At 49.9% G+C, this 27,832-nt stretch overlaps 1 protein-coding gene across 1 annotated transcript; it reads left to right on the top strand.

Annotated features, from left to right (window-relative positions):
* Positions 1-158: 158 nt before the first annotated feature.
* On the top strand, positions 159-25,858 carry NT5C1A (5'-nucleotidase, cytosolic IA). Its single transcript, XM_036876570.2, has 6 exons — positions 159-522; positions 12,192-12,359; positions 12,828-12,957; positions 14,382-14,504; positions 16,606-16,790; positions 18,291-25,858. The coding sequence occupies exons 1-6, from the start codon at positions 388-390 to the stop codon at positions 18,654-18,656; spliced, it is 1,107 nt and encodes a 368-aa protein (XP_036732465.2). The 5' UTR covers positions 159-387; the 3' UTR covers positions 18,657-25,858.
* Positions 25,859-27,832: the final 1,974 nt, after the last annotated feature.

The following is a 27,832-nucleotide window of genomic DNA, read 5'->3' as shown; positions in this document are numbered from 1 at the left end:
GAGGATCATCATCCTGGGAAAAAAGTTGTCAGGCCTCCCCTTTCTCGGTGCCCTTGAGCGCCGGGTCCGCGCAATCCCGAATCCGCTGCAGCCCGCAAGCCCAGCTTCAGGCCCCCTCCTCTGCTCACTTCGGGCGTGGGGCAGTCGGGGACGGAGAGCTCAGCTGTCGCCCAGTACCCCTACAACGGCAGCAACGCAGGCGCGACCGCGAGGCGAGCTGGGCACCCCGCGCCGCACCCCGCCCGCCGGCGCGGCTCGCTCTCGCACACTCCGCGCCGCTGCCCGCCCCCTGCTCACGCCTGGGACGCGCCTCCCTCCCGCAGCCCAGCCCGCTAGCTTGCGTCCCGGCTGCCGCCTGCTCTGGCCGGGCCGGGGCAGAGCCCGAGCATGGATCCCGGGGAGCCGCGGGAGCCCCCCGAGGCCTGCGAGCGGGGGCCGGCGGCAGAGACCGCCGTGGCCCCACGCTGGAAGGAAGCCAAGACTTTCTACGACAACCTCGCTCCCAAGAAGAAACCCAAATCGGTAAAAGCAGGGCATCGGTATGGGAGGAGGGCAGGGGAAGGGTCACCGGGGGAGAGGTCGTATTCCTCCTGGAGAGAGACCTGCAGCTCCCCTCCGAGAGGGGACGCAGCTCCTCGGCACCAGAATGCGCTGGGCCATTGGCACTGGCTCGGGTTTATTTTGGGAGCTCTGCTCGGGTGTGAATTTTTTTGCCCGGGCTCGGGTTCCACGCCAGGCTCCCCCTCCCCCATGTTGTCATCAGGGCCCAGCTCGGGACCCGCGTCTCAGCCCCTCCCCGAGAGGGCAGCCTGTGGCGCGCGGACAGCACTTGGCAAAGCGGGTCAGAGGCGCCTGCGGAAGCGCCACAATTCCAGGTAACCCGACTCTGGAAACCCTGCCGCTTGCGGTACTCATAGGTCTCTGCCACTGCCACTGGCTCGGGAGCCGAGCCTCTGAGGGCTCTGGCTCCAGACCCTGTGCCCCGGACTCCTGGCGCAGCGCTCCCCGCGTCCTAAGGGAAGGCAGCTGCCCTGGGATCTGCGCTCTGCTCTGTCTGGGTTCCGGGCTCCGCGCCCCGGGTTCCCGGCTCTCAACGTTGGACTGCGCTCCAGCTCCTGGTTCTGCCCCTCTGGCACTGGAATGCTGACAGAAGAGCACTGGAATCAACAGCCCTGTGCCTCTGTGGTGGTCTCAGCCCTCCGGGACTCACACAGAAGAAGAGCTCCTCTCCCCATCGGACAAGTTCTGGATGCTCTCCTGGGCCTTGCTCACTCCTGCTTCCTGGATCTCAGAGCTTGGGAGGGGACTGACCAGGGCTTGGCCCAGAGGCATCCTCCAAAGAGCTCCAGCCTGACCTTAAAAAGGTCTGCTGCTGCTTCGCTCCAAAGACCCTTCCACTCACCCCCTCTGTAAACAGGCATCCCTGCGCCTCTAGGCCCTGCTCAGCAAAGGGGATTGAAAGATGAATTAGGCCAAGTCCCTGGCTCAGTAGCTCACAGTGCACTGGGGGAGACCTGGACACCACCAGTGCGCAGGTGAAAGACTCACCATGGTGCAGTGGGAGCACAGGGGAGGGAGTGACTGCCCACTAAGGAGGGCTTTGTAGTGGTGACGTCTGAGCTGATCTTAAAACCTGGGTAGTCAATTTCCCAGGAAGAGAGGGAAGCAGAGGGGATGGGCAAAAGGTTTGGATGTGTCTTCGAAACTGAGTGGGAGAATGCAGGATCTTTGGGAGAGGAGTTAGAAGGATGGCAAGACCCATGGCCTTGAGTGCCATGTTAAGGAGCCTGGGACTCAGTGGGACTAGGGGTTTTAAAATGAGTTTCCATAAAGCTCCATGTTTTGGGGTTCTACACACAGGAATCCAGTTTATTTATATTCTTCTTCAAGCTACATTTTAAACAATTAAGAATATGTAACAAAACTCAACTCACTCAAATGTGTTATGTGGATGTGTTTTAGCACTGTGGAGACCACCAACATATTCATTTACGCTGCAGGTTGATGACTTTTAGCAAACCTCAGACTAAAGCTTTTCCTGTGATCTGTTTAATAGATTATCTTGGGATTGCTGACAATTATTTTTGCTGAGTATCTTGAGTCTTGTAGTTTGAAACAACAAAAATCCTTTTGCCATTTGCAACCGCTTATTGGTGTGACTCAGGAGTTTCTCAATACTGTGAAAAACCAACACAGAAACAAATTAACTAGATGATGGAGCTGCAGTCTGCTCTAGCAGCCTAACCCCCAGTTTCAAATTTGTCATACTTCAAACAACTGTGTTTTCATTGGTTGATGTTATATTACATACATCATGTCCTTGTAATACATTTGAATTTGACAAATGAATTAATACGGTAACATCTAGTTTACATCCTGGGATTCTGCCCAAGAGTTCATTTGAATGAAAGGTCAACCTACTTTATAAAGAAGTATGAAAACCATTAGGGAGCTACTGCAGGATTTTTCAGCAGGGGATTAACTTGGTCCCATTTTCATTTTGGAAAGATCACTCTGGGGCTGTGTGGTCAGATGGATTGGAGAGGGTGTCTGGCAGCAGGCAGACAATGAGGAGGCTGGTCTCTGCCCGAGGAGGAAGCTGGTCTGATGGCATGGCCTGCATAGGGGAAGGAGCTAGGAGACTAGGGGTAGTAAGTGGAGCCCACCGATCCATTTCCTCCCCAAGAAGCAACCAGGGAGCTCAGCCCAGTTGAAAGTCATGAGCCCTTGGTCAGCCCCTGACCCTCACAGTTCTCTGGGAGGCAAGGAGCTGACAGCTTCCTGGCCCCTAGTCCTTCCTGCAATAGCCCCTCCTCCCACAGGCTATTTTGGGGGCTTTAGGCATCCTGGGCTCCATCAGGGCCAAGCTTGGGCTTGCTCTCATTCCCAGGAGCCTGACTGAAATATTTGAGCCCTGAAGACCCATAGGAGGCCCTCACCTCATGGGGTCAGAAGACTTCCTCAGTCCAGACCTATCCTGTCCCTCTCCCCCAGCAGCCTTTCTCTCTGTAAGTCCTTCTAGAAATAACAGCTTTTGGCTATGCTCCTATCTTGGACCCAACAGGCAGAATCATGTTGGCCTAAATGAGAGCTCCTTAGCCCCTGGGTGGGGCTGGCCATCCTCCATCACCCTTCCTCTCCACTGTCCGGTTCCCCAGCCCCAGGAGAGGCAGAGAAAGCTGGCAGGACCCTGGCTCCCTGAAGCCCACTGTTCCCAGGCTGAGTCCTGAGAAGGCCTTTCTGACCTGATTCCCAGTCCTGAATCTGGACTTCTGATTTCTGGAGGCACTGTCCCCAGGTGTGCCTGGTAACGCCTGCAGAGTGGTCTTCCCCAGCACCTAGGTCCAGGGGGTCTCCAAGCGCTTGGCCTCTCCCCAGCTCTGGCCAGCCCCTTTGACCCGGCTCTTCAGCTCTGCCTGGAGAATGGCCAGGACACTTGTCTCTCCCAGCTGGGTCTGTATTTCCCACAGGAGCTGATGCCCCCTAGGCCCTTCAACTCTACCTCCCTTGTACAGTGTCAGAGCAGGCTGAGTGGAGAGGCAGGGTCCTGCCTGGGGACCTCCATTCTCAGGGAAAAGAGAGCCCTGCCTTTAGAAACTGCCATTTGAGGGCATGGGGGTCCCCTCACCATTTCTCCTGAATCTGGAAAGGGAGGAATTCATAAGGGAAATGCCCTAGGGAAGTAGCTGAGATATCAGGGGATGGGGTCTTCTGGGAGCTATTGAGGAGGGGCTGCTGTGTGGACAGAAGCCAGGCTAGAAGCCAGAGACTTGAGATCTTCTCCTCCTCCGCCTTGACTTTGCTGTGTGACCTAGAGTAGTTCTCTTCCCCTCTCTGGGCCTATTTCCCCATCTGTAAAAGAAGGAAGTGGAGTCTCATGGGGCCAAGGCAGCTGGAATATTTTCCTTGTGCTGGCCAGAGGTGTAATAGGATGGGATCTGGGTGCTCAGCCTGAGGGGACCAGAACACGGCAGTCTGGCAGGGACTGTGGGACAGAAAGTAAGGAGCAAGACCTTGGCTGGCTGCCTGGGCTGGGGCTGCCGGCTTGAGAACCTGCCTGTAGGGGCTGAGAGGGCAGCTGGCTCTCTGTCCTGAAGGGGTGGTCGTTCCGTCTCTGGGGCAGTCAGCCCCTGTCCTGAGGCCAAACAGGCTCCCTGGGTTTATGAGAGTGGGTCTCCACATTCCCCAGCCCTCTCTCACCATCCCCCACCAGCCCTCTATAACCTCTTTTCTTTAGGTCTTTTAACTTTACGTTTTTTCCTTGAAGGCTCACAGCTAGGGAAGGGTTTGGGAGGCACACAGCCCAAGGACACCCAGACGCATGGAGTGGTTGGCACTTGGGAGAGGGACTGGGGTTGTGCTCCGGAAAAGAGGCACCTGTCCTGTCAGAGCCTCACCCTAACCCTGCTGGCAGCATACATGTTCTCAGTTGGGGTAAAAGTGAAATGCGAACTGAGGTTTACCACATGAGCTTGGGGAACTCTTTGGTCTTCCATTACTACTTTGAGGTTTAAAGCTTCACCAGCCTCTAGCCATTTATAGCTACTTAATTTTAATTGATTAAAATTAAATACAATTAAAAAGTCAGTTCCCCAGTTTCATTGACCACATCTCAAGTTGCTCCATAGCCGCATGTAGCCATGCAGAGAGCACTGGACATTTCCATTATCACAGAAGCTTCTATTGGACAGGGCTCTTCAAAGGATGGCACAAATCTCTGCCTTAAGGATAGATTACAAGCTCCATGGGGCTAGGATCATGCCTGTATTTTTTCCTGCCATGTACCTGGCACAGTGCCTGTCCCTTGGTAATCACTCAGTGTTGTCAACTGCTGATGGTCTGACTCCAGAGAACAGCCGTAGGATTGAGTACATGGCCCATAGCACTGTCAAGAGCTGGCCAGAATGCTAGGGCTATTTATGAGTCTTGCCCCCAACTTGAGCCTCTGCTTCCTCATCTGTAAAGTGAGAATCATAGTCCCAGGATAGCTCAGGTCTCATAGATGAGGTGGGACTGTGCATGTCTGTGAGTTCCTCGGGCACCCACATTCCGATCCTCCCCAGGGACTACACAGGGTCCAGTTCTGTCTGCGGTGGAATACTTCTACCCCATCCCAGTCCTGAGGCCAGATGCAGATGGTGAAGAAGTTTTGAGGCCCCCCTGGGTCCCTAAGAGAAGACTATCTGCAATCTAGTGCCTGCCTACTTTTCTGAGTTCATCTGCAACCATGCCCCCATGCCCTGGGCTGCTTACCTTTGTGAATGCATCACATATATGCTCAGCTCCTCATGCCTCCTTTCACCCTGTTCCTCCTCCAAGGCTCTGCTTCAATGCCACCTCTCCCAATTTACTCTGAATGCTGCCATCAAGACTGCTTTTGAAAATTTTTTTTATTAAGGTATTATTGATATACACTCTTATGAAGGTTTCACATGAATAAACAATGTGGTTACTACATTTACCCATATTATCAAGTCCCCAACCACACTCCAATGCAGTCACTGTCCATCTGTGTAGTAAGATGCCACAGATTTACTATTTGCCTTCTCTGTGCTACACTGTTTTCCCCGTGATGCCCCACACCGTGTGTACTAAACATAATACCCCTCGATCCCCTTCTCCCTCCCCCCCACACCCATCCTCCCACACCCCTCCCCTTTGGTAACCACTAGTTCCTTCTTGGAGTCTCTGAGTCTGCTGCTATTTCATTCCTTCAGTTTTTGCTTTGTTCTTATACTCCACAGATGAGTGAAATCATTTGATACTTGTCTTTCTCTGCCTGGCTTATTTCACTGAGCACAATACCCTCTAGCTCCATCCATGTTGTTGCAAATGGTAGGATTTGTTTTCTTTTTATGGCTGAATAATATTTCCTTGTGTATATGTACCACATCTTTATCCATTCATCTACTGATGGGCACTTAGGTTTCTTCCATTTCTTGGCTATTGTAAATAGTGCTGCGATAAACATAGGGGTGCATATGTCTTTTTCAAACTGGGCTGCTGCATTCTTAGGGTAAATTCTTAAGAGTGGAATTCCTGGGTCAAATGGTATTTCTATTCTGAGTTTTTTGAGGAACCTCCATACCGTTTTCCACAATGGTTGAACTAGTTTACATTCCCACCAGCAATGTAGGAGGGTTCCCCTTTCTCCACATCCTCGCCAACATTTGTTGTTGTTTGTATTTTGGATGTTGGCCATTCTAACTGGTGTGAGGTGATATCTCATTGTGGTTTTAATTTGCATTTCCCTGATGTTTAGTGATGTGAAGCATCTTTTCATGTGTCTGTTGGCCATCTGAATTTCTTCTTTGGAGAAGTGTCTGTTCAGCTCCTGTGCCCATTTTTTTAATTGGATTATTTGCTTTTTGTTTGTTGAGGTGTGTGAACTCTTTATATATTTTGGATGTCAATTCTTTATTGGATCTGTCATTTATATATATATTCTCCCATACAGTAGGATGTCTTTTTGTTCTACTGATGGTATCCTTTGCTGTAGATTGCTTTAGGCAGGATGGCCATTTTGACAATATTAATTCTTCCTAGTCAAGAGCATGGGATGAATTTCCATTTATTAGTGTTCTCTTTAATTTCTTTTAAGGGTGTCTTGTAGTTTTCAGGGTATAGGTCTTTTACTGTTCTCTTTAATTTCTTTTAAGGGTGTCTTGTAGTTTTCAGGGTATAGGTCTTTTACTGTTCTCTTTAATTTCTTTTAAGGGTGTCTTGTAGTTTTCAGGGTATAGGTCTTTTACTTCTTTGGTTAAGTTTATTCCTAAGTATTTTATTCTTTTTGATGCAATTGTGAATGGAATTGTTTTCCTAATTTCTCTTTCTGCTAGCTCATTGTTAGTGTACAGGAATGCAACAGATTTCTGTGTATTCATTTTGTATCCTGCAACTTTGCTGAATTCAGATATTAGATCTAGTAGTTTTGGAGTGGATTCTTTAGGGTTTTTTATGTACAATATCATGTCATCCACAAACAGGGACAGTTTGACTTCTTCCTTGCCAATTTGGATGCCTTTTATTTCTTTGTTTTGTCTGACTGCTGTGGCCAGGACCTCCAGTACTATGTTGAATAACAGTGGGGAGAGTGGGCATCCTTGTCTTGTTCCCAATCTTAAAGGAAAAGCTTTCAGCTTCTCGCTGTGAAGTATAATGTTGGCTGTGGGTTTGTCATATATGGCCTTTATTATGTTGAGGTACTTGCCCTCTATACCCATTTTATTGAGAGTTTTTATCATGAATGGATGTTGAATTTTGTCAGATGCTTTTTCAGCATCTGTGGATATGATCATGTGGTTTTTGTCCTTCTTTTTCTTGATGTGATGGATGATGCTGATGGATTTTCAAGTGTTATACCATTCCTGTATCCCTGGAATAAATCCTACTTGATCATGATGGATGATCTTTTTGAGGTATTTTGGAATTCAGTTCGCTAATATTTTGTTGAGTATTTTTGCATCTATGTTCATCAGGGATAGTGGTCTGCAATTTTCTTTTACTGTGGTATTTATTTAGTAGTCTTTGCCTGGTTTTGGTATTAGAGTGATGCTGGACTCATAGATTGAGTTTGGAAGTATTCCCTCTTCTTTCCTGAGGTAGGCCTGTATTGCAATATACTTTCCTCTTAGCATGGCCTTCACTGCGTCCCACAGATTTTGCGGTGTTGAATTATTGTTGTCATTTGTCTCCATATATTGCTTGATCTCTGTTTTTATTTGGTCACTGATCCATTGGTTATTTAGGAGCATGTTGTGAAGCCTCCATGTGTTTGTGGGATTTTTCATTTTCTTTGTAGAATTTATTTCTAGTTTCATACCTTTGTGGTCTGAGAAACTGGTTGGTACAATTTCAATCTTTTTTAATTTACCAAGGCTCTTTTTGTGGCCTAGTATATGATCTATTCCTGAAAATGTTCCATGTGCACCTGAGAAGAATGTGTATTCTGCTGCTTTTGGGTGTAGAGTTCTGTAGATGTCTGTTAGGTCCATCTGTTCTAATGTGCTCTTCAGTGCTTCTGTCTCCTTACTTATTATCTGTCTGGTTGATCTGTCCTTCAAAGTGAGTGAAGTGTTGAAATCTCCTAGAATGAATGTATTGCATTCTATTTCCCCTTTTAATTCTGTTAGTATTTGTTTCACATATGTAGGTGTTCCTGTGTTGGGCACATAGATATTTATAATGGTTATATCATCTTGTTGGATTGACCCCTTTATCATTATGTAATGTCCTTCTTTGTCTCTTGTGACTTTCTTTGTTTTGAAGTCTATTTTGTCTCATACAAGTACTGCAACTCCTGCTTTTTTCTCCCTATTAGTTGCATGAAATATCTTTTTCCATCCCTTCACTTTTAGTCTGTTTATGACTTTGGGTTTAAAGTGAGTCTCTTGTAGACAGCATATAGATGGGTCTTGTTTTTTTATCCATTCAGTGACTCTATGTCTTTTGATTGGTGCATTCAGTCCATTTACCTTTAGGGTGATTATCAATAGGTATGTATTTATTGCCACTGCAGGCTTTAGATTCGTGGTTATTAAAGGTTCAAGGTTAACTTCTTTACTATCTAAGAGTCTAACTTAACTCACTTAATATGCTATTATAAACACAATCTAAAGGTTCTTTTTTTTTCTCCTCCTTTTTCTTCCTCCTCCATTCTTTATATATTAGGTATCATATTCTGTACTCTTTATCTATCCCTTGATTGACTTTGGGGATAGTTAATCTAATTTTGCTTTTGCTTAGTAATTAGCTGTTCTACTTTCTTTACTGTGGTTTTATTTAGTAGTAAAGAAAGTACTGCTTTCTTTACTCTGGTGACAGCTATTAAACCTTAGGAACACTTCCATCTATAGCAGTCCCTCCAAAATACACTGTAGAGATGGTTTGTGGGAGGTAAATTCTCTCAGTTTTTGCTTATCTGGAAATTGTTTAATCCCTCCTTCAAATTGAAATGATAATCTTCCCAGATAAAGTAATCTTGGTTTGAGACCTTTCTGCTTCATTGCATTAAATACATCATGCCACTCCCTTCTGGCCTGTCAGGTTTCTGCTGAGAAGTCTGATGATAGCCTGATGGGCTTTCCTTTGTATGTGTTCTTATTTCTCTCTCTGGCTGCTTTTAGTAGTCTGTCCTTATTCTTGATCTTTGCTATTTTAATTACTATATGTCTTTGTGTTATCTTCCTTGGGTCTCTTGTGTTGGGAGATCTGTGCATCTCCCTGGCCTGAGAGACTATCTCCTTCCCCAAATTGGGGAACTTTTCAGCAATTACCTCCTCAAAGACACTTTCTATCCCTTTTTATCTCTCTTCTTCTTCTGGTACCCCTATAATGCGAATATTATTCTGTTTGGATTGGTCACACAATTCTCTCAATATTCTTTCATTCTTAGAGATCCTTTTTTCTCTCTGTGCCTTGGCTTCTTTGTGTTCCTCTTCTCTAGTTTCTATTTCATTTATTGTCTCCTCCACTGTATCTAATCTGCTTTTAATACCCTCCATTGTGCTCTCCAACGATTGGATCTCCGATCGGAATTCATTCCTGAGTTTTTGAATATCTTTCAGTACTTCCGTGAGCATGTTAATGATTTTTATTTTTAACTCCCTTTCAGGAAGATTCATGAGGTTGATATCATTTAAATCTTTCTCAGGAGTTGTATTAATAATTTTATTTTGAACCAGGTTCCTTTGGCATTTCATATTTGTATATGGCGCCCTCTAGTGCCCAGAAGCTTTTCTCTCTGGAGCTGCTCAGCCCCTGAAGCAATGTTGGGGGTTGCAGGGGAGCAGTGTTGATGCATGGGGGGAGGAAAGAGCTGTTTCCTGCTTCCCTGCTGTTATGCCTGTCGCCACTGCCTGAAACAGTGGGCTGAACAGACCAGTATAAGCCTCTATGCTTTGCATTTGTAGTTGCTGTAGACAGATCTTCCCTCTGGCTGGCCTAATGCCAGGGTAGGGTTTGCTGGTTTGCGAGCCACGTGGGGCTGGCTGGGAGAAAGGTGCAGTAGGCTATGTGTCACTGAGGGGCTCCTTGGAGCTGTGTAGCCAGCCAGGGAGCTGGAGCACCTGAAGATCATGAAAGCTCCCAACTTGCTGGGTAGAGTGCCTCTGGAAAATTTTGTCTACCTGTCCTTTCTCCTGAGCTGTCAGCTCTGTGCAATCCTTGCTCCTTTAGCAGCCCTCTTGCTAAGGGCTTCCTTGTTAGGCAGTTTCTCAGGCTGCCCGCCTTTCTTTTGTCCCAGAGCAGCTGGATATGGATCCCTGATTTCCACAAGTGGCTGGAATCTCAATCTCTCCAGGAATTCTGCCTGTCTTAGCTTTCCAACCCCCTAATCCTGAGAGTACCATGCAAGCACCATGAAATGTAGGTTTGTGCTCCCAGAGCAGATTTCCAGAGTTAGGTATTCAGCAGTCCCAGGCCTCCACTCCCTCCCTGCTCCATTTCTCTTCCTCCAGCTGGTGAGCTGGGGTAGGGAAAGGGCTTGGGTCCTGCCGAGCCACAGATTTGGCATGTTACCCTGTTCCATGATGTCTGCCCTTTTCTCCAGGTGTATGCAAGCTGGCGTAGCCCTCTTTCCTGTTGCTCTTTCAGGATTAGTTGTATTAATTATATTTTTGTATTATATGCAGTTTTAGGAGGAAGCCTCTGTCTCACCTCTCACACTGCCATCTTTAATCCTCTGTCTGAACAGGATTATTCTGTATAGGGGTTTTATAGGGAGCTGAGAATATTTGGGAATGTGAAAAAAGGCTTAGGGGTGTACACTTGTTAAGTGGTCCCTGAATATTTAGAATTAACTTAACATAAGGAATTTCCTGCTTTGATTTCTCCCTGGGATACTGGTGTCTTGCTCTGAGATCATATCAAACAAGGCCACCTGCCCAGCCCCCAAGGTGGCCTGAAGTATTGTCTGTTTGCTAAAAAGTAAGTTAAGAATCTTACTTCTTAACTTCCTGGGTGTTAAAATGCAATCTTATCTTTAAGGTGGAATCCTTCCTGCCTTTTACTATATTGTTTACAGCTGGGCCTGCATGTTAAATTAGTTGCCCAGTTTGTAAAATCACCTCATCAGATCTGATGGAGGAAAGACAGCACATAGATGTGGGCCTTTAGCATGCTAAGGAGAATCTTACACATGATTACAAATGATTAGCATAGTAAAAACATGTGCTACTCCTCTTTATCTGGGGAATATTAACTGATCTCACTGAAGAATGACTTTAGAGCTTAATGCTTAACACAGAGTTTTGGTAGGGGGATTTCCTTGCATGTAGTTACATTGCTCTGACTGTAAATATCTTACCTGGCTTTTTCCAGAGGCCCTCATCTATTCTGTCTAAGCTCATGGTCCCTGTCTCAAAGGTAAGGTGAAAGTGGGGAGAGGTAGGAGTCTGTTGTGAAGGGCTTCCTACTCTATAGTCAAGGCTGCCCAACAGAGTTTGAGAAGAGTGGGCACCACTGAAGGAGGGGCCGTGATCAGGTCTGAACTTGAGAAGCGTCCCCTGACAACAATATGAATGACAGACTGGACAGAAGGAAGTGGATGGATTCGAGTAGTGCTGACAGGTGTTGGCAATTTGTTGATGGGGAAGGGAGTTGAGGAAGAGAGAAGACTTGAGGTTGACTTCCGGACTTCCGCCTGGTGATGAGTGCACTGTGGTGCTGAGCATGAGGAGAGGACATGGGGGAGGGGACCAGGATGGGGAGTGGAGAATGTGGTGGGAATTCAGCCTTCAGAATTCAGTGGTTGAGTTTGTCAACTAGGGCAGTTAGATATAGGAGTCTGGAGCTCAGAAGAAAGATCTAGGCTGGTGATGTTTTCTTATATGACTCACTTTTTTGGACACCATTTTTTCCTAAGGGCATGTAGCTCTCATTTTATAATGGAAACCATCTGGAGATCATTTGACCATCAGTCATACTCTGGCTACATCCTCTGCATTCATTTTTCTGTTGGGTCCAGATGGCCAACTAGATTGCAAACTCCCTGAGGGCATGTCCCTGCCATCAGATTGTACCCCTGGCAGGGTGGGTGCCATCATCTTCCTGCCTCAGTCCCCAGCTGGGTCCCACACAGAGGGGGTCCTGACCCAGGTCCACCCCTGACCAAGGCTTCTCCCTGTCCCCAGTACCCAGAGGGGCTGGCACAGGAGAGTTGAGTGACAGTCCCTCCTCCTGCACCTCTGTAGCCCAAGCCTCAGAATGCAGTCACCATTGCTGTGTCTTCTCGAGCCTTGTTCCGCATGGATGAGGAACAGCGAATCTACACGGATCAGGGTGTGGAGGAGTATGTGCGCTACCAGCTGGAACACGAGAACGAGCCCTTCAGCCCTGGGCCAGCCTTCCCCTTTGTGAAGGTGAGGGGCGGTTACCACCATTAGCCAGACGGTGACTTTGTGGGGATTAGAAGAAACCACTCCCATGTGTGCCTGAGTCAGGAAAAGAGGCCTCCTCTGGGCAGGTGCCACCCCAAAGGAGCATGTCTTGGCAAGGGGACAGAGTCATGGGAAGAAGAGGTAGCCCCGTCCTCTAGACTAATGTATGTAGCCCTAGGGCAGGTAACCGCCTGGTGAGTAGAATCTGGGCTGGATTTCTGCCCACACACACCCTTCTAGTGAGATGCCCCTGAGCAATAATCAACCCACACAATGGCAGAGATTGGGAGGAGATGGTTCATGTCCACTGATCTCACCCCAAGCCTGGCCCCTGACATTCCCTTTCCTCCCTCTGTCGGACCCCAGCTCACCCCTCCTCTCCAACCTTGGCTACCAACCTCCAGGTATCAGTCCCTGGGGTCTGAGCTGGAGGTCCCCTCTCCCATCCAGGCCCTGGAGGCTGTGAACAAGCGGCTGCGGGAGCTGTACCCCGATAGTGAGGATGTCTTCGACATCGTGCTTGTGACCAACAACCATGCTCAAGTGGGTGTTCGCCTCATCAATAGTATCAACCACTATGGTGAGCATGAGGGGTTTGGCCATGGGGCCGCCTACTAGATGCCTGGGGATGGGGCTACACCTCTGCAGGGTGAGGGTCTATCTACTGGAAGCTCAAGCCCAGTGGTATGCTGGCAACCCATTCTTTAAAAACCAAAATAAACTAAGAAAACCCTGATTGTAAGTAACATTGCCATTTTCAGGGTGTAAATATTCCCACCATGGCTCATTTCAAGCTACCGACCGTTGAACAATTTAAATGGTTCAAAAAATCCCTGAATGTTTAACTTTTGGCTCTTGCAAGCTGGGACAGGCTGGACCCAGCTCACCACTGCATGGGCACCACTCCCTCTGTGGTTGCGTAGGACACTCAATGCACCAGTGCCTCAGTTTCTCTAATGGCAATGAGCTAACAGACCTTCCAAGGCTGCTGGGAGAAGCAGGGGCAGTTGTCAGAGAGAAGGGACTTTGTGATTTAGTTCACTCTTGTTTGAGAGTAATAGACCTTCCAGAGCTAGCTTAAGTTGAAGAGAATACAGTCATTTCTTCTCAGGTTACAGGGGCTTGCGTCTCTTAGACCCATGGGGCAGGAAGTAGAACTGGACCCTCACCAGCCTGGATCCAAGTGCTGGAAATGCTTCCTGGGCTCTTTTGCCTCTGGCACATGTGCCCTGATTTCTGCTTCTCTCAGCAAGTGGGTATCTTCTTTTTTCCTGTCTCTCTCTCTCTCCCCTAACAAGGTTTCTCTGCTTTTCCTGACTATAGCCAAAATTTATAAGTACAAGTCCTTGTTTTAAGCAACCAAGAGAGTCCAGTGGCATTTTAAAAATTCTACCTTCAAATTGCTGGGAACCAGGATGATATTCAAAATGTTTAACCACCTCATGACATGGGCACTGGATGGGTACCACCTATAGGACTGGAGCAGGGTCCTGGAAGGCCCCCGCTGTGCCAGATCTTACCCCTTCCACTGTGAAGTGTCCTGAGGAAGAGGCTGGGTTATGATGGCATAACTCAGTTTGCTCAGAGCAGTAGCCATTTACCAACCAGCAAGTATTTCTCAACCTGCGCAGATATGGGTACTAGGGGACTATCAGCACAGGCTGGGAGAGAATCTGATTGGCCCAGCTGTGTCAGGTACCTACCCTTATCCAATCAGGAGGGATATTCATGGCTGGGGACCCACATTTTATAGTATGGTGACTCCCTGACAAGAGCATATTAGTGTGAGCCAGGCAATTGCTCCAGAGATGTGATCATCCCCATTTCAGGGATGAAGGATGGAAGGGCTCAGAGTGGGGGACCCGTGGCCTAAAATCACTCAGAATCACTCTGCTGTGCCCCCGCCACTCAGAACCAAGGTGGTGTCCATTGGACCTGGAAGGACCACTCTGAGGCCCTGGGTCAGCCCAGGCGTCACCCCGGTGCTCTCTTCCTCCTCCCCAGACCTGTTCATTGAGAGGTTCTGCATGACAGGTGGGAACAGCCCCATCTGCTACCTCAAGGCCTATCACACCAACCTCTACTTGTCGGCTGATGCAGAAAAAGTGCGGGAAGCCATTGATGAAGGTGAGTCATACTGAGGAGGGAGAATATGAGGAGTCCAGAAAAGGGGTTCCGGAGGTGGGACGCTCTGGTCCTAGAGCTCTGAGCAGGTGCTAGGAGTTGCCCTGGTAACTGGAAATGCCTGTGTGCAGACAGAAATCTTCCTTAATCATCTATTCTACTTATTGCTCATCTATTCTATTCTGCCACTTCCTGCTCTACCATGTTAAAGATGCTTTTACTCATCACTCAGCCTTCTGTCTCCATGGAAACCCTCCTGACAAGCCGGAAAGCTACTCCCTTCTAAGAATCTTCTGGGTCAGTAGGAGTTCTGATTCCTGTGTGTCTATGGGCAGCCTCTGCCCCTCTCTGGGCCAAGTGGGGGAGGGACATGAGCTCTAGTCCAGTCTGAGCAATGAGGTCTGGGAAGTACGCTCCCATCTGGGCTGGTCAGCGCTGAGGGCGGGGTCAGGAGACCCAGCTACAGGTACTGATGCGGAGAATTTCCCTCTATGTGTCTCTTTCAAGGGGCAGTTTTGGGTGGTAGCCTCAGTGTCTGTCCTTCCAAAAGGGTGCATAGCCCTATTGCATGTGGGAGAAAATAGGCCCACAGGGGAGGAAGGGTTGTCCTGCTGCCTGAGAGGGCTCCTGAGGCTGAGCATTACTGGCAGGATGCTTTTTCAACCAACAGTGTATTCACTTGTCTCTTCCTCATTCGTGCTGTCTCCTGCCTGGAAGCCTGGCCTTTCTCCCATGGATGCCTCACCCCTCTGAGCTTCTTGGGACTCCATGAGGGCTTCTTTAACCAGGACCCAGAAGCCCTTTCCCCAGAGAGATGCCATACCCTCTGGTTGGGGCCTTACCACTGTCCTGCATGTGTGCCTCTGTATGTCTGTAATCTGAGCCCAGACTCGGGATCAGGCGATGGCCAGGAGGGAGGACCCGCCCAGGGTTGGGGTGGGTCTGGTTCATCTTGGCTCCGGCATTGGCAGGGCTGAGGAGGTGCTGGCCTGATGCCTAGGACCTGGTCCTACTTACAGCATCCTCTGGCTAGGGAAGTTGCTGTGGGTCTAGCATTGCTCACACCTCCCAAAGCTCTACCTAGCCCAGACCTTGCGATCTTAGACTCCCAAAGAGCAGGGCCTGTGGAGAGGTGAAGAATAGGGAATAGACTGAGCCGGCCGCCCAGGTCTCCAGCCTCCTAGTGCCGGCTCTCTGCGGTCCAGCGCGGCTCTGTCAGGACCCCTGGAGACGCCTGGAGTTACAGAGGGTCTGTGTACACAGTCACATGTAATTAGTACTACCTCCCCTGGCCACCCCCATTGCCTCAAGGAGCCCTGAGAAGGGCATGCCTTGGTGCCTTTACAGCAGTAGGTAGACTGGGGGTGCCCACACCCACCCCGCCCCAGACTGCAGCCTGGATCTCAGCCCCAGACAGAACTAAAACACCTAATTTTACCTTGGTCCAGAGAAGGGGAGGCACTTGCCAGAATCAACACAAAGAGAGTCACTGAGACCAAGACAGGGTCAGGACTCTGTAGGTCTATGTCAGAGGCCTGGGAGTTGCTCCTGGAGGACAGCAGTGGCCTGGGGCACCCTTCCTTCCAGCCGGGACTGACATCCTGCTGGTCCATGCCAGCACGACTTTACTAGATATTAGAGTATTGAGATCCCTCCATTCTGACTGATAAATAGGTCCTGCCTGCCCGGAGTCCTCTGGATGGCCCCCTGTTCTCTGGGGCTCCCCAAACCTTCCCACAAAACAGCAACTAAATCTTGGCATAGGCTAGGGCCCTCAGAACCCTATTCAGAGCAAAAGCCACTGTCCATTCTTATTGGTCAGGTTTTTCTTTTCACATTGATCATGACTTTATTTAAAAATTAGCAAACAATATTGTAGAAACATTGATATGTATGTATGTTTCTAAAATGCTGCATTTTAAATTTAGTTAACAAAGACCTATCTGCCAGTTTTTAAATATTCTGAATATCAGTGCTCACTGGCTTTCCCTGAGTCCTGCGTGAGGCAGGTGGGCAGGGATAGCCTGAGATAGCCCTTGTCCGGCCCCAGATAGCTGAGGTGTTGCCTGGATGAAAGCAGACATTGCTCCCCTCTCTCTCCCAGGGATCGCAGCTGCCACCATCTTCAGCCCGAGCAGGGACGTGGTTGTATCGCAGAGTCAGCTGCGCGTGGCCTTCGATGGGGACGCTGTGCTCTTCTCAGATGAGTCGGAGCGCATCGTCAAGGCCCATGGGCTGGACAGGTTCTTCGAGCATGAGAAGGCTCATGAGAACAAACCTTTGGCTCAGGTGCTCCACACTCTCCCTAGAACCCCTGGGTGGAGCAAGGCGGCTCCCCAGGACTTCCAGCCCAGAACCACACCCCAAGCTCAGCCCTGAACCCAGCCAGGTCCCCCTGCAAACTTCCAGCCCTCATCCCTCCCACCTACCCAGTGGCTCCCCTCAGTGAGCTCCCACCCCTTCATTGAGCCCCCACCTCCCTCACTGCTGTCCCGTCCCCCCTTTGAAGCTCCCATCCTCTCTCTAAGCTCCCACACCTTCTCTGAAGCTTCCATCCCTTTTCAGAGGTCCCCACCCTCCTCTGAGGCCACCACCCTCTTTCCAGAGCCTGTTCCCCTCCCCTCACTTCCTGTCCCCTCCCTGAGATTGCCCACCCCATTTCCCCCAGCCCTGTGAGTAGGCACCCATCCCCTCAAGAAGCCCCTGTTTCCCTCCCTGGAGGAAGAAAAGCTGGACTCCTGGCCCTCCCTCGGGCCAGGAAAGGCAGCTGGCTGTGGGGTCTGGAGGAGCCCATTTGTTTTAGGCCACACCAGCCCTTCCCACCCCCTGCCTTCCTTCCCTTGGCCCTGGGGTCCCAGGGACCTTCACGCACCTTCAAACTGCTTGGAGTCACCCTGAGAACAGACTGCACCCTGGGACCCCGTGGAAATTCCCTGGGTTGGAGCTGTTGGGGTCCAGCCCCCCAGGAGCTCCTATCTGTGCTTTTAACAATAATCTCAGAGGCCTCTCTCCAAGAGCTCAGCAGGCTTCCATTGTGGCCCCTGAAAATTCATTTCTGTTGTTGGTTCTCTCTGCAATCCTTGGGAATCCAGGGCAAGACAAGTTTGCCACTAAGTGGCAGGCAGAGGCCCGGGACAGCACTGCTTACTCCAGGCTACCCAGCAAGGAGGGTGCTCGTCTCCAAGATTAGGAGCTGCCTTCCCCTATTTCCAGCTGCTGTTGCAGATTTCTTCCTCATCAGCTGGCCTTAATTCACATGTCCACATTAAGCTTCACGGTTCAGGAACTCTAGAGAGTAAATCGCTTCTCTGACCCTCAAAAGCTGGAGCACGGCACCCTGAGCCACCACTGTGCTGATGGAGAGGGTCACTATTTGGCAGTTACATGTTGTCTGTCTGTCTGCCCCAGCTGTTTGCAGCTGGAGTCCATTTTGATTGGAGAGTGCCCATATCACAGTTACTAAATATTTTAAATATCCTGCAGGACAGACACCCTTGCACTGGTGGGCAATGGATGGATGTACGTGGTAACAGTTGCCCTAGTATGGTTATTCTGACACAGACATCCCCAATCATAGAGTATGGACACCCATACTGACATAGGTCTCAACAGTCCCACTGAGGCACACAGTGGCCCAAGCAGGCATAGCAGAACTGAGAGATTTAGAAATCTGAAATGCTTTCCCACCCCAAACATCAAAACCCTAGTGTGCTAGGGAGGAGCCCGCTGGCGAGGGGGCACATGTTTGGGAGAGAGATGAGCTCACAATGTTCCCTTGGCTTCTCATAGGGTCCCTTAAAGGGCTTTCTGGAGGCTCTGGGTAGGCTGCAGAAGAAGTTCTACTCCAAGGGCCTGCGGCTGGAGTGCCCAATCCGCACCTACTTGGTGACAGCCCGCAGTGCAGCCAGCTCTGGGGCTCGGGCTCTCAAGACCCTGCGCAGCTGGGGCCTGGAGACAGATGAGGCCCTGTTTCTTGCAGGAGCGCCCAAGGGTCCCCTCTTGGAGAAGATCCGCCCACACATCTTCTTTGATGACCAGATGTTCCATGTGGCTGGGGCTCAGGAGATGGGCACAGTGGCCGCCCATGTGCCTTACGGTGTGGCTCAGACACCTCGGCAGACTGCACCTGTGAAGCAGGCCCCACCTGCACAGTAGCTGAGCCACCAGCCCACTGGCCTGCATTGCTCCAGGCACAGCTCCCTGTCCTTACTCCAGTGGGCCCTTCCAACTCCTCACTGCTCTGCCCCTGTGTATATCTGCCCTCTTCCCTGTGTGTGAGGTGCCTGTCAGAAATTATGCAGATGGGCCAGCATTCTCAGCAGCCCTCCTTTTGGGCAAATACTGTGCCATCAACTGGCCAGGGAGTAAGATGATGCAGAGTGGCTGGATTTCAGGGGAAGGTGATGGGACAGAGGGTGGGAGGGTCAGAGGAGCCAGGAGCTTGGGTTAGGAACTAGCTCAGTATAATCCAGAGAACCCTGCTTAGAGAGAGAAGGGACTGGCTTCTGAGCACTGTCCTGGCATGAACTGCTTGTCTTTGAGTAAGCCCCTCCCATTCCTGGGCCTCAGTTTCCCCATCCTTTAGGTGGTTTTCAAACTCTCCTTTAGCTAAAGAAGCTTGGTTTGATAAGATTGCCCTCTCTGAAAGAAGCATCCTTTGCCCGGCTGCTGCTGGTATATATGGCACCCTTGTGATAACTATAGGAGGACGCTGACTCTACAGTGAATCACGTAAAGATGGTCCTTCCTGTGGGCTGACCCAGACCCACACTGGAGTACACAGCTTGGTTAGGATATAGGCTGCATTTCAGCCCCCACAGGCTCCTCAGCCCAGAGGCGTTTGTCAAATGGGCAAACTTACAACCACCTGCAGCAGCCCTACCTATAATTTTACACGTTTGGAAACCACTGGACAAGATGACCTCTCTGCTTGCTGTGATCCTCTAATCTGAGTCATCAGAGGTCAGCAGCCAGGCGCAGGCTGAGTTTAACCTGCCCACAAAGCCTCCTTCAGCCAGCAGGGGGCGCTGTAGACTCTTGTGAGAACGCTCTTCAGCGGCTGTGGGCCAGGGGCTCCCTTTGCTTTTGCTTTTAGCCCAAATTTCTGCCCGCCAACCCCCTCACTCCCTCGATGACTGCATCCCCAGAGCTGCCAACCTGCTCTGCCCGTGGGGAAAGAGGCGAGTATGGAGGTTTACAGATTGAGGCCCAAATACATACAGGAGAAGAAATCTTAATGCTGCAGTGGGAGACCACCCAGGCTTGGCTGAGGGAAGGCTTGCCTGGGTGAGGGTGAGGCAGGGAGGTCTGGTCTGAGGCTGTGACCATTTCCAAAGGAAGATGTTGAAATGGGCACTAGCAAGATTCTCCAGCTATGGGATTGTGAGTGGAGGTAGCAGGCTCTCCGTCACTGGGATGCTGTGCAAGGGGCTCCAGCATGAGCGGATCTCCCCCTGCAGTGCACTGGTGAATCCTCCTCCCTTGCAGGAGCTCCTGCAGCCCCTCTGTCACCACTTTCAGGGGAGAACTCTCACTATTGGTGAGTCAGCCTCCTCCTTTGCTGACCAGCCTGGCTCTCAGGTAGGAGGGTGGGAGCACCGACGGCTGGTCCCTTAGGAAGACCCAGAGGGGTGAGCAAGCATCTGTGTTGGGCACCGATTGCCTGGCTCCTCGGGGGGAATTCTAGCTGTGAACAAGCACTTTGAAGAAAGCCAAAGATATCATCGGAGGGGCAGGAGCCTGTAGGTGTGTGCAGGAGAGCTGGACTGTTTGTGAGGGCAGGGAAAGGAGGTGAAGGGCCACCTGGCGGTGACCTTTGTCCTTCTGAGGACTCAGTCCAGGGTCTGAATGGGCACAGGCTCTGGGCAGTGTGGGGCAGGATAGTAGTTGCAGAAAGATAATCCAGGAAGAAGAAAAAAGTGAGGAGACTGAGGCGGTTCTCAAAATGAGCAACAGTTAGGGCTGGAAGAAAAGTGCTGGGCTGGGCTTTCCCTGTCGGTGTGGGAGGCTGGCCAGTGGGCTGGTCCTGGGCTGGAAGGACAAGGCTGTACTGACTGCCTGGGACAGATGCCCACCGCTGCCTGCCTTATCGGGGGGAGGGCAGGCGATGAAGGTGTCTGCACAAGGTCATTTCCATCCACAGCCAGGATCCTGGCCAACAGAGGCCTCAGAGCATAGGGACTGGTTTGGCTCCTTCCTCCACCCCAAGCCCAGCCAGAAGAAAACTGAGACCTAAGAACAGCCTTAAGAAACAGAAAGGAAGTGAGAGAGGGAGTACCTTTGATCTTGGCTGAACCTCAGAAAGGCCCTCTGCCCTCCCCCAAACCCAGTCCAAATCACCCCCGTGAAGGACCATGTAGAGCTCACGGAGCCAGCCAGTGCCCATAAAAAGCCTACAAAGCTGGGCACAGCCGAGATTCATAGAATGGCATTAGGGTGCCAACCAGGATGGATACCAGATGTTGCCTCATTAAGATAAACCCCAGGGATTCTGGGAACCAAGACGTCCTGCCCCAGGGCCTAGTGATAAACAGCTGCTGATTCTTTCAGGTCTCTTAGGAAGCAGGAAAAGATGATGCTGGAAGCAGAAAGATAAGATGCAGTAAAAGCTGTGGATTTCACTGGAACCACCATTAATAGACCTAGTTAGCCCTGGGCAGTGAGATACAGATAAGGTCCAAATTTTATTACTGAAACCTGAAATGAGCATCTCAGTCCTGGAAAAAGGCCTTCAGGGGAATAAAAGGCCAGAAGTCCTGGGGGCAAGCTTAGGCAGCAGCCAGATGTACCTTCTGATTGTTTCAAGTGGGGAGGAGGAGGCCTGGGGGAGGAGTGTTTATTTTGTCACAGGCAAATTAAAAAGCCAGATGAGCACCAAGCTCCAGGCCCAACTGGACAGCAGGATGGGGCAGAGCAGCCACAGCTCCTGCAATGCTGGGCACCTGTAGCCAAGAGCAGCGCTCCCCAGCAAGTTCTGCAGAACACCTCCCGGGAAATGCTTGCCAGCAGAGACCCAGACCAGTGGAAACTGCCACGTACCAGAAAAACAAGCCTGCTTACTAGGCACTGAGACTGCTAAGAGCGTTGCAAGTCAGCCCCCTCCCCTTCCTGAAAGGCCAATCCAAACAGTGGGGGTGCAGCAGAAAACACCCAAAGAAATAAAAACCAGCAAGAAGTTCAAATCCAAGATGCACTGGGCTTTATAATGATATTCACCTGGTGTGCCTCACTACAGCAACTGGTGAGTAAAATGTCGAAGTATTTCCACCAACAATTGGTGAATAGTGCTGGCCTGAGCCCCTGGGTGCCCCTCCACGGCCTCAGCTGCCCTAGTCCCTCTGCTGTGGCTGCTCCGTCTTCCCATGACCCCGCAGGAAGGGCATCCAGGAGACTCACCGGCATGAAGGTCAGTGTCCCCTCTCTTTGGTTGCCCAACCATGCTGGTTTAGAGGGTGACTTGCCCAAAGTCACACAGTTTGCAAGAGGCAGCCCTGGGACAAGCTCATGCCTGCCTGATGCTGGGACCCAGGCTCATTTTGCCATACAGCCCATACATGTGCACAGAGGTGGCAAGAGAAGGTTCGTGGCATGGGAGTGTGCCCAACAGTGAACGTGTTGTTACCGCCTGCTTGCCAAAAGGTGATAGAACACTTGAGTGAGTATATTTTTCTTACATCTTCCTAAATAGCTAAGAATTTAAATTAGAGGCGAACATTTGTAGAGCTCCTGAAGCACCCCAAGTTCTCTGGAACCCAATTTGAAGACCCCTGTATTGGGCTAACACAGGATTTGGCAAATTATGACTCCTGTGGTCAAATCTCGCTCACCACCTGCTGTTATGAAGAAACTTCTATTGGAACACAGCCATGCCCACTTGTTTACATACGTCTACGGCTGCTTTTGCACTACAACAGCAGAGTTGAATTGTTTCAACAGAGACTGTGGAGTTGGAAATATTTATCTGGCCCTGTACAAAAAGAGTTAGGTGACCCCTGGGCTAAGGCAAACATCCCCGGGCTGCGCCTCAGTGGGAGAGGGCTGCTCACATCCATCTAAGCATTCGAAGGCAGAGGCTGGTTCCACTGCAGAGGAGACACCACGTGGGGGCTTGGGGCCCATCTGCAGGACTCATTAGGGCTGCAGTGAATTGCAGGCGCTAAGTTTCTTGACATCAAACACAACAGACTCTTGGCATCTGAGAATTTAAGATCTCAAGGTTTGACTATTTTCAAGTGACCCATGGCCTGTTGTAATTTGAAGTGCTGTTGATGCACAAGTATGACTTAGGTGTGCCCTGATAAGCTGATGGATGAGGGCAGGGAGCAGGACCCCCAGCTCGGGCTGAGCCCAGCTGACTGTCCAGCACCTGCTCAGAGTGGGGCTCTGTTGTTCTTGACTTCTGATTGCCCTCATGGAGCCTCTAGGGAAGTGGCAAGTGCCTGTAGATGGATGGGCCTTAGCTAAATATTAGTTTTGGATAAGCTGACTTTAGCACTCAGATCTAACAAGTCATCCATAAGCTCTCCATGGAAGCAAGAGCAAGCTCTTCATGAGGATGGTCCCAGCGAGGGCTTTAACTGGCTCAGAAGTTACTGATCAAGTGAAGAGAAAACTTCAGTGAAAGTTGGAATGGCCGTTTTCTCGTGCTGTGAGGGTGTGAGCAATAAAGGCACATATCCTCATGATGGAATTGTGGATCAGGAGAAATCCAGGACCTGCTTCTGTAGGGATCTACCAAGGACCCAGGATCCTCTGCAGGAATGGCCCGTGTGGAAGCGGTCTCACGTACAGCCATCGCTGTTCCATCATCATACTCTTTTCTGACAAGCCCAGCCTTGGCTTCAGAATCCTGCTCCAGGTGGCCACTGCCAGAGGGCTGGAGCTGTCCTGGAAGATGGAATCTATTTTGCCAGCCTGCTGGTGTTGGGTGTTGCTTTGCAGAGGGCATGCAAGGCCCTGATCTTCATTCTCTGGTGCTGGGCACAACCCTGAGGATTCTGGGATCTCATGCCAGCAGAACAAATGAGGAGGGAGAATGGCATCCTGTGGTTGGCAGCTTCGCTGGACCGGGTGCCGGAGAAGCGACAACCCGAGTTTCACCCAGTCTTGAGGCCAAGTACAAAAACCCCTTCTGCCAGTAGGTGGCACTGCCGGCCAGCAGTCAGCTGCAGGTAGTCGTCAGTGGGTTTAATCCCTGGTTACTTTCCTCTCCTTCCCTGTCCCTTGGGGCTGTGCAGGATTCCTGCAGCAGCTTAGACAGAAAGGACTTTAGGTGATCTGAAAATGCTTGCTAATCGTGCCTGTGTGACGAGCTGATTGCTCTTACCAACAACCACTGTGATTGTGTGCATGGACGCACTCATGAGTGTGCAACAGGATAAAGACTATGTATGCATGTTTACGTGGGTGTGTATAATGGGTCAGATAGCTGTGCTGACAACTGTGTGTGTGTGTGTGTGTGTGTGTGTGTGTGTGTGTGTGTGTGTGTGTGCGTGTGTGTGTGTGTGTGTGTACATGGCTATCTCTGTTAACTAAGCGTCCTGGGCCCTCATACTAACGGCCAGCCCTGTTTCCTGGGACTAGTTCTGATTGTTCCTATTATCTCATGGGCATTTGCACATGTGCAGTGTGGGAGCCACTGAAGCCAGGCTTTCTATCTTTCCCTCCGGCTTCCTCTGCCTCCCACCCCTACACAGCATCTTGGGAAAGAAGTGGAATCTGTGCTAGGACACTTCTTTTGACTGTACCTGCCTCACCATCTCTCCTTGTTTCTTCCCTCCCCCCAAAAGTCCCAGGGCCACTGTGTACAGCTGGGCAGATAGTACACTGCATGGATCCAGACGGAGTCATTCACACTGACTGTGACATGAGTGGTGCCTCCTAGGCACCTGTAAAACATGCCAGCTGTCCAGAGCTGCCCTGGTCATCTCATGGCCATGGCTAGGAAAGCTGCCTTCTTCCCTACTCCCTAGCCCAGCCCAGCCCAGCCGGGATTCCTTCCTCTGCTTGGGTGTTCTAGTCTGGCCCAGAAGTGACTTACCCTTGGCTTGATCAGAATGTATCTCCCTGCTGGGCCATCCCCCAGAGGCCTTTGGATTCCATTAATGAAAGTGAAATATGGCTAGCAACTTTTCATTCACTCGTCTTTGCAAAGTGAGAGGCCCCTGTGAGACAAACCTCAGGTCTGCAGAAGGGGTCACTGACTCCCACACTCCCGGCCTGCGGAGGAGTATGCTTCACGGGCAGATTGTTGTATAAGATGGGTATGCCGCAGAATTAGGGTTAAGACCTCAAGCCTGGGTTTGAGGCTGCCACCAAGCAGAAAATCATGAGGCTATGGCAGACTGGAGGCCTGGGCCAGGTCACAAACCCTCAAGTCTCCAGGGGCCTGGCAGGAAGCATAAGTGAGGGAAGAGGATTAGGCAGGGTCTGTAGTGAAATGGAGGACATATACTCTGCTGTCTGACATGGTTGCTGCCATGCGGGAATGTGTGCTGGCGTTGCCAGATATTCCACCCCATTTTTCAAGAGAAGCTAGAAATCTGGACTTTTGGCAACTATTTTGAGTTCGGAAAACACTGTGCAGGCCAAATGAAACACATCTTGCAGGCTAATTCTGGCCCTCAAGTTTCCAATTTGCATCCTCTGGCCCAGACCCATGAACTGGGTTTTCCAGAAAGGACTGAGTAACCGAGAGTGTAAGGATATTACACTCCGATTCACAGACTCCGGGATTTTTAAGAAACCTTAGAGATAACCCAGTTCATCCCTTGTGTGTTTTAAACTGTGTACATCTAAACATTAGCTTAATAGCACACATATCCTTAACTTAACGGTTTCTACTTAAGAGCATCTCAGTACTCCCAATTTAGAACAAGTTTTTAAATGAAGCCTTACAAGTAGCATGTTTCTACCTACCTGTCAGAAGTCCTATTTTTTACCATTTGCTTTATGATAGCTTTACTTCTATTTTCTGCAAACACGGGCTGCCCTGATCTCCCTTGTAACTTAACCTCCTTGGATTGTTTTTTATGACAAACTTCCTAAGTGCCTCCTTAAACAGTTGGAGCATATAAACAGTTGCTTCATCTATGTGAATTCCCTTGCCTGGGGAAGGGATAAGACCGCATCCTTTCCTTGGTCTGCTGTCAGTCCTGCCCAGGCCCCTGTTCTGTCTGGCTCTGCAGCATTTACCTAGTCATGTAATAAAGGGTGCTATGTGCATCTCAGTGTAGATCCCTCTCATTCCCCATGCTTATCCCAAACCTGCATTTTACAGCATGGGCTCCTGCCTCTTAAAAGCCATTCAAATAAATACAAGACTTTTAAAATTAACTTATATTGTCTTCATTTCCTCCATCTCAACCGTATTCACAAGCTGACTTATGGGCCCTTCAAGAAATGCCAACAGGGCTGAATATAGTGAGCAGGCCGGGGATCAGTTCTACCCGTGGGCTCCAGCGTCTCTCTGTAGACCACCCTCCTCTGTGAAGACCACCCTGAGGGGAGCTTCTGTGACGGAGAGCAGCCTGAGCTCATCAGAAGGCAAGCTTCCCCCAGCAGTCCCTCGGCATGGACTCAGTGTTCCATCTGGAAGTACTGGGTGGGGGTGGAGTGGGAGGAAGAAGAGGAGATAAGAGAGGGTGTGAGGAGGAAGGGGGTGACTCAGACTCTAGCCTCAACTCTTCGTCCTGCAATAATACTTCCTCCTTGCAACTTGGCTGCCTCCACAACTCACCAGCCTGGGCTGATGCATCTCCACCACTCTGTCCAACACACACGTTTCTCCTGCTACACCCTCCCACCTCCATCTGCTGAGGCCCTGTCAAGACTCATCTCCAACACAATTTTCTCAATCAGCCTCCCTCAAAATTTGATATATCATGAGAGATAGATCACTTCCTCCCTTGCACAATCTTTAGGTCCATGGCTTTCTTTCATAATCCAAAGGAGTATCTCCAGCCCTAAATGGGTGTCAATAAATGTACCTATAATTGAATGGCTGCATTCAGAGTGGATAGAACTGGGCCAGCTGTTTGAGGCCAATGTTATTTCTGAACTGGTCAGAAAATATTTTGATTATCTCTCCTAAAAAGATCACCAAAGGATCACACGTGGCCTATTTGGATAGGAAACCAAAGGCATGGGAGTCTTTTAATTCATCAGTTACCTATTGCTGTGTAACAAATTACTCTAACACTTAGGAGCTTGAAACAACAAACATTTATTATCTCATAGCCTCTGTGAGGGAGGAGCCCAGGAGCAGTTTAGCTGGGGGTTCTTGCTCACAGTGTCTCACAGGTTGAAGTCAAGCTGTCAGCTGGGGCTGCAGTCATCTGAAGGCTTGACTGTGGCCGGAGGATCTGCTTCCAAGATGGTGCCCTCACATGGCTGTTGGCAGGAGGACACGGTTCCTTGCCGTAGGTTGCTGGAGTGTCCTCATGGTATAGCTGTTGGCTTCCCCGCTGAATAATCCAAGGGAGAACAAGGCAAACTTACTTTAAAAAACTGTCTTTTAAGACCCAGCCTCAGAATTGACATATCACCATTTTTAAAAAAATTAAATTATCATTGATATACAATCTTATGAAGGTTTCACATGAACAACATTGTGGTTTCAACATTCACCCATATTATCAAGTCTTCACCCCACCTTATTGCAGTCACTGTCTACCAGTGTAGTAAGATGCTACAGAGTCATTACTATGACATATCACCACTTTTATCATGTTTTATTGATCACACAGACCAACCTGATACAATGTTGGGAGAGACTACACCGGGGTGTTAACACAAGAAGCACAGATAATCAGGGGCCACTGTGGAGGCTGGCTCTCACATATCAACCTAGCATAACTAGGGGCCTCTAAGTTTATCTTAACCATTCCCCTGCTTCTCAGCAAGTCTAGACCCAAATGGGCCTCCTTAATTTTCCAACCTTGAGTTCCCAACCTTCTTACCCAGTCTCCAGGGATGAGGAAAAATGTGACTCCTCATCCACTTTTTTCCTCACACCTCCCATCCAGCAGATTCCTCAGGGACTTCGGGGTCACCTACTTGGGAACATCATGGAAATCTTGTGTTCTGAGATGTCTTGGTCTCACTGTGAAGTTTTTTTTAATGTCTATAAGGCCAGTGGCACCAGAGCTGCTCCCAATGGTTGCAGCCAGTGGACCATGTCTAAGGTGAGGGAAGAGGTAGGGGTGGAAGGACAGGTGGAGGGAGAGGTGGTGGCCCTCCCTTTCCCAGGCCTTCAATGGACAGACCCAACCCTCTGGTGCCGTAACTGAATCCTGTACTTTCTGACACGACCTTGGACTGGATTTGGGAAC

This window comes from Manis pentadactyla, chromosome 4 (genome assembly GCF_030020395.1).
Source record: "Manis pentadactyla isolate mManPen7 chromosome 4, mManPen7.hap1, whole genome shotgun sequence".
Lineage (NCBI taxonomy): Eukaryota > Metazoa > Chordata > Mammalia > Pholidota > Manidae > Manis > Manis pentadactyla.
The sequence above is the reverse complement of the archived record's forward strand: the minus strand, read 5'-3'. Positions and strand labels throughout refer to the sequence as shown.

What these genes read in the sequence shown, in the direction of transcription:
- NT5C1A (XM_036876570.2), top strand. Translation starts at nt 388, where the DNA reads ATGGATCCCGGGGAGCCGCGGGAGCCCCCCGAGGCCTGCGAGCGGGGG. An exon ending in CCAAGAAGAAACCCAAATCG is followed by an intron (nt 523 to 12,191) that starts GTAAAAGCAGGG and finishes GCACCTCTGTAG; the next exon opens with CCCAAGCCTCAGAATGCAGT. An exon ending in CAGCCTTCCCCTTTGTGAAG is followed by an intron (nt 12,360 to 12,827) that starts GTGAGGGGCGGT and finishes TCTCCCATCCAG; the next exon opens with GCCCTGGAGGCTGTGAACAA.